Source organism: Podarcis pityusensis (assembly GCF_964106645.2).
Source record: "Podarcis pityusensis genome assembly, contig: HAP1_SCAFFOLD_419, whole genome shotgun sequence".
Classification (NCBI taxonomy): Eukaryota; Metazoa; Chordata; class Lepidosauria; order Squamata; family Lacertidae; genus Podarcis; species Podarcis pityusensis.
This window is the reverse complement of record NW_028293329.1, coordinates 299-9,715: the sequence shown is the minus strand read 5'-3', so window position 1 is coordinate 9,715 and position 9,417 is coordinate 299. Positions and strand designations below refer to the sequence as shown.

General features: G+C 58.0%; 1 protein-coding gene across 1 annotated transcript; it reads right to left on the bottom strand.

The window, feature by feature from the left end:
* Positions 1 to 6,134: 6,134 nt before the first annotated feature.
* Positions 6,135 to 6,803, bottom strand: NRARP (NOTCH regulated ankyrin repeat protein; the record flags this gene model as incomplete). The annotated part of the gene is made up of 1 exon (XM_081024398.1): positions 6,135 to 6,803. Exon 1 carries the CDS (start codon positions 6,507 to 6,509, stop codon positions 6,135 to 6,137), a length of 375 nt encoding a protein of 124 aa, XP_080880524.1. The 5' UTR covers positions 6,510 to 6,803.
* Positions 6,804 to 9,417: the final 2,614 nt, after the last annotated feature.

Genomic DNA, 9,417 nt, shown 5'->3' with positions numbered 1-9,417 from the left:
GGGAAACGGGGGGAAATCTCAGAATCTGGGTGGCAAATCTCAGAATTTGCTGGGAAATCTCAGAATTTGGGCGGCAAATCTCAGAATTTGGGGGCAAATCTCAGAATTGGGGGGGGAACGGGGTGAAATCTCAGAATCTGGGTGGCAAATCTCAGAATTTGCTGGGAAATCTCAGAATTTGGGGGGCAAATCTCAGAATTTGCTGGGAAATCTCAGAATTTGGGGGGCAAAATGGGGCAAAACCTCAGAATCTGGGTGGCAAATCTCAGAATTTGCTGGGAAATCTCAGAATCGGGGTGGCAAATCTCAGAATATGGTCCGCCCCCCAAAAGAGGCAACACTGCGCAGCAAGAGAGGTAGATGGCGAGGGTAGATGGCGGCGGGTTCGAGTCGTGCGTCCGACGTGCGCCTAAGTCCTCGGTCCTGGGTTCGAGTCATGCTCTTCCAAAGGGTGCCAAAGTCCTCAGCAGTCGCGGGTTCAAGTCCATGGATGCCTGAAGTCCTCGGCGGCGGCGGGTTCGAGTCTTGCGCACTCACAACAGGCGCATGAAGTCCTCGGTCCCGGGTTCGAGTTGAGCGCTCCCAATAGGCGCATGAAGTCCTTGGCAGTGCTGGGTTCGAATCACGCACTGGCAACAGGCCCATGAAGTCCTCTGGGGTGATGGTTTCGAGTTGCGCGCTCCCATCAAGCCGGTCCTGGGTTCGAGTCATGCGCTTCCAAAGGGCGCATGAAGTCCTTGGCAGTGGCGGGTCGTGGGTTCAAGTCACGGGCCTCCCAAAGGCGCATCAAGTCCTCTGCCCTGGTGGGTCGTGGGTTCGAGTCCTGCGCTTGAAACAGGCGCATCAAGTCCTTGGCAGTGGTGGGTTGCGGGTTCGAGTGATGTGCTTCCAACTGGCGCATGAAGTCCTCGGCAGTGGTGGGTTGCGGGTTCGAGTCCTGCGCTTGAAACTGGCACATGAAGTCCTTGGCAGTGGTGGGTTGCGGGTTCGAGTGACGCGCTTCCAACTGGCGCATGAAGTCCTTGGCAGTGGTGGGTTGCGGGTTCGAGTGACGCGCTTCCAACTGGCGCATCAAGTCCTTGGCAGTGGTGGGTTGCGGGTTCGAGTGATGTGCTTCCAACTGGCGCATGAAGTCCTCGGCAGTGGTGGGTTGCGGGTTCGAGTCCTGCGCTTGAAACTGGCGCATGAAGTCCTTGGCAGTGGTGGGTTGCGGGTTCGAGTGATGCGCTTCCAACTGGTGCATGAAGTCCTTGGCAGTGGTGGGTTGAGGGTTCGAGTGATGCGCTTCCAACTGGCGCATGAAGTCCTCGGCAGTGGTGGGTTGTGGGTTCGAGTGATGCGCTTCCAACTGGCGCATGAAGTCCTCGGCAGTGGTGGGTTGAGGGTTCGAGTGATGCGCTTCCAACTGGCGCATGAAGTCCTCGGCAGTGGTGGGTTGTGGGTTCGAGTGATGCGCTTCCAACTGGCGCATTAAGTCCTCGGCAGTGCTGGGTTCGAATCACGCACTGGCAACAGGCCCATGAAGTCCTCTGGGGTGATGGGTTCGAGTTGCGCGCTCCCATCAAGCCGGTCCTGGGTTCGAGTCCTGCGCTTCCAACAGGCGCACTAAGTCCTGGGCAGTGGCGGGCGATGGGTTCGAGTCATGCGCTTCCAAGGGGCGCACTAAGTCCTGGCTGTGGGTTCGAGTCGCTGGCAGGGATGGCTTCAAGTTGTGTGCTTGGCACATGATGCGCGCATTAAGTTCTCTGCAGTGCTAGGTGCCGGGTTCAAGTCACGCGCTTCCGACAGTCGCATTAAATCCCCGGCCGTGGGTTCGAATCATGCGCTCCCAACAGGCCCATCAAGTCCCCGGCCGTGGGTTCAAGTCCTGTGCTTCCGATTGGCGCGGGTTCGACTCATGCGCTCCCAACAGGCCCATGAAATCCTCTGCAGTGCTGGGCGGCGGGTTCAAGTCGCGCACTTCCGACAGTCGCATTGCAGCGCCAGGTGCCGGGTTCAAATCGCACCCTTCCCACGGACGCCTGAAGTCCTGGCCAGGGGTTCGAGTCACACCTTTCCCAAGGGCGCATAAGTCCTCGGTTCTGGGTTCAAATGGCGCACTCCCAACAGGCCCCTTCAATCCTCGGTTGCGGGTTCAAGTCATGCGCTTCCAACAGGCCCGTGAAGTCCTCAGCCGCGGTGGGTTGGGGGTTCGAGTGATGAGCACATTCAATCCCGGCCCTGGGTTCGAGTCAGGCGCTTCCAAGGAGCACATTCAGTCCTTGGTTCTGGGTTCGAGTCATGTGCTTCCAAGTGGCCATGGGTTCAAGTCATGCGCTTCCAACAGGCACATGATGCGCTCTCAACAGGCCCATTCAGTCCTCAGGAGTGGCAGGTCGCGGGTTCAAGTCATGCGCTTCCAACAGGCACATGATGCGCTCTCAACAGGCCCATTAAGTCCTCAGCAGTGGCAGGTGGTGGGTTCGAGTCATGCGCTTCCAACAGGCACATGATGCGCTCTCAACAGGCCCATTCAGTCCTCAGCAGTGGCAGGTCGCGGGTTCAAGTCATGCGCTTCCAACAGCCACATGATGCGCTCTCAACAGGCCCATTCAGTCCTCAGCAGTGGCAGGTCGCGGGTTCAAGTCATGCGCTTCCAACAGGCACATTAAATCCCCGGTTGTGGCTTTGAATCATGCGCTTCCCAAATGCGCATCAAGTCCTGGCCACGGGTTCAAGCCACGCGCTTCCAAGTGGCGCATTAAATCCCCAGCCGCGGGTTCGAATCATGCGCTTAATCACATCATGTTCAAGTGGCGCATTTCCGACAGCCCCATTCAATCCTCGGTTGCGGGTTCAAGTCATGCGCTTCCGGCAGGCCCATTCAATCCCAGTCGTGGGTTCGACTCATGCGCTTCCAAACAGCCACATTAAATCCTCGGTCATGGGTTCGAGTGATGCGCTTCCAACATGCCCATTAAGTCCTTGGCAGTGCTGGCCCATTAAGTCCTCTGCGGTGGCAGGTCATGGGTTCAAATCATGCGCTTCCAACAGGCACATGATGCACTCAAGTCCAACAGGCGCATAAGTCCTCAGCGGCGGTGGGTTGTGGGTTCGAGTCATGCGCTCCCAATAGGCCCATCAAGTCCTCTGCAGTGCTGGGTACTGGGTTCAAGTCATGCGCTCCCAACACGCCCATCAAGTCCCGGCCATGGGTTCAAGTTGCACATTTACCACAGCCCCGTGAAATCCCCGGTCATGGGTTCGACTCATGCGCTCCCAAGAAGCCCATCAAGTCCTCTCCAGTGCTGGGCGATGGGTTCAAATCACGCGCTCCCGACAAGCCATGGGTTCAAGTTGCACATGTCCTCGGTTGTGGGTTCGAGTCACGCGCTTCCAAGGAGCACAGTAAGTCCTGGGTTCAAGTTGCGTGCTCTCAACAGCCCCCTTCAATCCCAGCCGTGGGTTCGACTCATGCGCTCCCAACAAGCCCATCAAGTCCCGGCCAGGGGTTCGAGTCATGCGCTCCCAACCGCCCCATCAAGTCCTCTGCAGCGGGTTCGAGTCATGCGCTTGAAACAGGCCATGGGTTCGAATCGCACCCTTCCAACGGGCACACGGTCCTGGGTTCAAGTTGCTCCTTCCCAACAGCCCCATTCAATCCCCAGTCATGGGTTCGACTCATGCGCTCCCAACAAGCCCATCAAGTCCCGGCCGTGGGTTCGAGTCATGCGCTCCCAACCGCCCCATCAAGTCCTCTGCCGCGGGTTCAAGTCATGCGCTCGAAACAGGCGCACCAAGTCCTCGGTCCCGGGTTCAAGTTGCTCCTTCCCAACAGCCCCAGTCATGGGTTCGACTCATGCGCTCCCAACAGGCTTCACGTTGCACATTTAAGTCCTGGCTACGGGTTCAAGTTGCACATTCCGTCCTCGGTTGGGGGTTCAAGTCATGCGCTCCCAACCGCCCCATAACGTCCTCTGCGGTGGCGGGTCGTGGGTTCGAGTTATGCGCTTCCAAGGGGCACATTAAGTCCTGGCCATTGGTTCAAGTTGCACGTTTCCAAGGGGCGCAGAAGTCCTCGGTTGGGGGTTCAAGTCATGCGCTTTGGCCATGGGTTCAAATCGCACCCTTCCAACGGGCGCACAAGTCCTCGGTCCTGGGTTCAAGTTGCTCCTTCCCAACAGCCCCATTCAATCCCCAGTCATGCGCTCCCAACAGGCTTCACGTCGCACATTTAAGTCCTGGCTACGGGTTCAAGTTGCACATCCCATCCTCGGTTGCGGGTTCAAGTCATGCGCTCCCAACCGCCCCATAAAGTCCTCTGCAGTGGGTTCAAGTCATGCGCTTGAAACAGGCGCATAAGTCCTCGGTCCCGGGTTCAAGTTGCTCCTTCCCAACAGCCCCATTCAATCTCCAGTCATGGGTTCGAGTCATGCGCTTCCAACAGGCACATGATGCGCCCTCAGCAGGCCCATTAAGTCCTCAGCAGTGGCAGGTCGTGGGTTCAAATCGTGCGCTCCCAACATTCCCGTTAAATCCCAGGTTGCGGGTTCGAATCGTGCGCTCCCAACAGACCCATAGAGTCCTGGCTACGGGTTCAAATTGCGCACTCCCAACAGCCCCATCCAATCCCCAGTCATGGGTTCCACTCATGCGCTCCCAGTTGCACATTTAAGTCCTGGCTACGGGTTCAAGTCGCACATCCCGTCCTCGGTTGCGGGTTCAAGTCATGCGCTCGAAACAGGCGCACAAAGTCCTCGGTCCTGGGTTCAAGTTGCTCCTTCCCAACAGCCCCATCCAATCCCCAGTCGTGGGTTCGACTCATGCGCTCCCAACAGGCTTCACGTCGCACATTTAAGTCCTGGCTACGGGTTCAAGTTGCACATTCAGTCCTCGGTTGCGGGTTCAAGTCATGCGCTCCCAACACGCCCATTAAGTCCCGGCCATGGGCTCAAATCGCACCCTCCCAACAGGCACATAAGTCCTCACCGGTAGCGGGTTCAAGTTATGCGCTTCCAACGCATGGGTTCAAATTGCGCCCTCCCATTCAGTCCCAGTTGCGGGTTCAAATCGCACATTCCCAACATTCAATCCCAGTTGCCATGCGCTTCCAAGTGGCGCAGAAGTCCTCGGTTGGGGGTTCAAGCCATGCGCTTTGGCCACGGGTTCAAATCGCACCCTTCCAACGGGCGCACAAGTCCTCAGTCCTGGGTTCAAGTTGCTCCCTTCAACCCCCAGTCATGCGCTCCCAACAGGCTTCACGTCGCACATTTAAGTCCTGGCTACGGGTTCAAGTCGCACATCCCGTCCTCGGTTGCGGGTTCAAGCCACGCGCTCCCAACATTCCCATTCAATCCCGGGTTGCGGGTTCGAATCGTGCGCTCCCAACAGACCCATAGAGTCCTGGCTACGGGTTCAAACTGCGCACTCCCAACAGCCCCATCCAATCCCCAGTCATGGGTTCGACTCATGCGCTCCCAGTTGCACATTTAAGTCCTGGCTACGGGTTCAAGTCGCACATCCCGTCCTCGGTTGCGGGTTCAAGTCATGCGCTCGAAACAGGCGCACAAGTCCTCGGTCCTGGGTTCAAGTTGCTCCTTCCCAACAGCCCCATTCAATCCCCGGTCGTGGGTTCGACTCATGCGCTCCCAACAGGCTTCACCTTGCACATTTAAGTCCTGGCTACGGGTTCAAGTTGCACATCCCGTCCTCGGTTGCGGGTTCAAGCCACGCGCTCCCAACATTCCCATTCAATCCCGGGTTGCGGGTTCGAATCGTGCGCTCCCAACAGACCCATAGAGTCCTGGCTACGGGTTCAAACTGCGCACTCCCAACAGCCCCCTTCAATCCCCAGTCGTGGGTTCGACTCATGCGCTCCCAGTTGCACATTTAAGTCCTCGGTTGCGGGTTCAAGTCATGCGCTCGAAACAGGCGCACAAGTCCTCGGTCCCGGGTTCAAGTTGCTCCTTCCCAACAGCCCCATCCAATCCCCGGTCGTGGGTTCGACTCATGCGCTCCCAACAGGCTTCACGTCGCACATTTAAGTCCTGGCTACGGGTTCAAGTCGCACATCCCGTCCTCGGTTGCGGGTTCAAGCCACGCGCACCCAAGGCGTCCCATCCTCCTCAGCGGCGCCGGGTTCGAGCCCCGCCCCCTTAGGAGGGCCCTCCTCCGCCCCCCCCGCCCCCCCTGGCCTTGGCCACCAAATAGAGCACGATGTCCTGGTGACCCGAAAAGGCCGCCATGTGCAATGCGCTCCAGCCGTCCCTGTTGGCCAATCGCACGTCGGCGCCGAAGCGCACCAGCAGCTTCACGAGTTCGAGGTTCCCGTCGCTCACCGATTGGTGCAAAGCCGTCTGGCCCTCCGGCCCGAAGGCGTTGACGTTGAATTCGCACGAGTTCATGGTGCGCAGGAGGGCGTGCACGGCAGCCGTGTTGCCGGCGCGCACGGCGTCCCGGAAGAGGCGCTCGCCGGGCGCGGGGGGCGGGGACAAGGGAGGGGGGGGAGAGGGGAGCTCGGCTTGGTTCATGGTGCGAGGGGCGCGGGTGCGAGGATGCCGGGTCTGGGTTCGAGGAGACGAAGGATTCTGGCTCTGGGTTCGAGGATACGAAGGATTCTGGCTCTGGGTTCGAGGAGACGAAGGATTCTGGCTCTGGGTTCGAGGAGACGAAGGATTCCGGCTCTGGGTTCGAGGATTTGGATAATTCTGGATTAGTGCGCCGGGTTCGAGGATTCGAAGCCTTCTGGGTTCTGGCGCCGGGTTCGAGGATTTGAAGCTTTCTGGTTCTGGGTTCGAGGATACGAAGGATTCTGGCGCTGGGTTCGAGGATTCGTGCGCCGGGTTCGAGGATTCGAAGCCTTCTGGGTTCTGGCGCCGGGTTCGAGGATTTGAAGCTTTCTGGGTTCTGGCGCCGGGTTCGAGGATTTGAAGGTTTCTGGGTTCGAGGATACGAAGGATTCTGGGTTCTGGGTTCGAGGATACGAAGGATTCTGGCTCTGGGTTCGAGGATACGAAGGATTCTGGCTCTGGGTTCGAGGAGACGAAGGATTCCGGCTCTGGGTTCGAGGATTGGGATAATTCTGGATTAGTGCGCCGGGTTCGAGGATTCGAAGCCTTCTGGGTTCTGGCGCCGGGTTCGAGGATTTGAAGCTTTCTGGTTCTGGGTTCGAGGATACGAAGGATTCTGGCGCCGGGTTCGAGGATTCGTGCGCCGGGTTCGAGGATTCGAAGCCTTCTGGGTTCTGGCGCCGGGTTCGAGGATTTGAAGCTTTCTGGGTTCTGGCGCCGGGTTCGAGGATTTGAAGGTTTCTGGGTTCGAGGATACGAAGGATTCTGGGTTCTGGGTTTGAGGATACGAAGGATTCTGGCTCTGGGTTCGAGGATACGAAGGATTCTGGCTCTGGGTTCGAGGAGACGAAGGATTCCGGCTCTGGGTTCGAGGATTTGGATAATTCTGGATTAGTGCGCCGGGTTCGAGGATTCGAAGCCTTCTGGGTTCTGGCGCCGGGTTCGAGGATTTGAAGCTTTCTGGGTTCTGGCGCCGGGTTCGAGGATTTGAAGGTTTCTGGGTTCGAGGATACGAAGGATTCTGGGTTCTGGGTTTGAGGAGACGAAGGATTCTGGCTGTGGGTTCGAGGATACGAAGGATTCTGGCTCTGGGTTCGAGGAGACGAAGGATTCCGGCTCTGGGTTCGAGGATTTGGATAATTCTGGATTAGTGCGCCGGGTTCGAGGATTCGAAGCCTTCTGGGTTCTGGCGCCGGGTTCGAGGATTTGAAGCTTTCTGGTTCTGGGTTCGAGGATACGAAGGATTCTGGCGCCGGGTTCGAGGATTCGTGCGCCGGGTTCGAGGATTCGAAGCCTTCTGGGTTCTGGCGCCGGGTTCGAGGATTTGAAGCTTTCTGGGTTCTGGCGCCGGGTTCGAGGATTTGAAGGTTTCTGGGTTCGAGGATACGAAGGATTCTGGGTTCTGGGTTCGAGGAGACGAAGGATTCTGGCTCTGGGTTCGAGGATACGAAGGATTCTGGTTCTGGGTTCGAGGAGACGAAGGATTCCGGCTCTGGGTTCGAGGATTTGGATAATTCTGGATTAGTGCGCCGGGTTCGAGGATTCGAAGCCTTCTGGGTTCTGGCGCCGGGTTCGAGGATTTGAAGCTTTCTGGTTCTGGGTTCGAGGATACGAAGGATTCTGGCGCCGGGTTCGAGGATTCGTGCGCCGGGTTCGAGGATTCGAAGCCTTCTGGGTTCTGGCGCCGGGTTCGAGGATTTGAAGCTTTCTGGGTTCTGGCGCCGGGTTCGAGGATTTGAAGGTTTTCTGGGTTCGAGGATACGAAGGATTCTGGGTTCTGGGTTTGAGGAGACGAAGGATTCTGGCTCTGGGTTCGAGGATACAAAGGATTCTGGCTCTGGGTTCGAGGATACAAAGGATTCTGGGTTCTGGGTTTGAGGAGACGAAGGATTCTGGCTCTGGGTTCGAGGATACAAAGGATTCTGGCTCTGGGTTCGAGGATCAGTGCGCCGGGTTCGAGGATTTGAAGCTTTCTGGTTCTGGGTTCGAGGATTCGAAGCCTTCTGGGTTCTGGCGCCGGGTTCGAGGATTTGGGTTAGGAACCTCAGAGATGGAGTGAGGAGGTTAAGGACCCGCCAGCCAATGGGATGAAGAGGTTAGGGACCCCCCAGCCAATGGGGTGAGGAGGTTAAGGACCCCCCAAGGGTCTAAGTTGGGGGTTCAAGGAATCGAAGGATTCTGGGTTCTGGCGCCGGGTTCGAGGGTTTGGGTTAGGGACCTCAGAGACGGGGCGAGGAGGTTAAGGACCCGCCCACCAATGGGATGAAGAGGTTAGGGAGCTGCCAGCCAATGGGATAACGAGGTTAAGGACCCCCCAAGGGTCTAAGTTGAGGGTTCAAGACCCTCCCCCAAGGGGGAGTTAAGGCCGAGGTTAGAGCCCCTTCTGGGGTGGGGTGCTAGCGCAGCCCGGGTTCAAGAGGAGGGGTTAAGGACCTCCCCCAAGGGGTTAAGGAGGTACCCAAAGGGAGTTGCGGGTTCAAGGGAGAGTTAGGGACCTGCCCCCCAATCGGCTAAGGGTTAAGGACCCTTCGGATGGGAAAGGGTTAAGGAGGAGGGGGGGTTAAGGACCCCCCAACGCCTCGTTAGGGTGGGGTTAGAGCCCCGTCCGGGGCTCCCGGTTCGAGGATTTGAAGTTAAGGACCTCACCTATGGGGCGAGTGTGGGTAAAGGACCCCAGGCAATGGGAGAAAGAGGTTAGGGACCTCACCTATGGGGCAGGTTGGGGGTTAAAGACCCCCCAGGCAATGGGAGGAAGAGGTTAGGGACCTCACCTATGGGGCAGGTTGGGGGTTAAAGACCCCCCACTAACCCCACCTGGTTAGGGATGCTGCAAGGGGGAGTTAAGGACCCCCCAACACCTCGTCAAGAG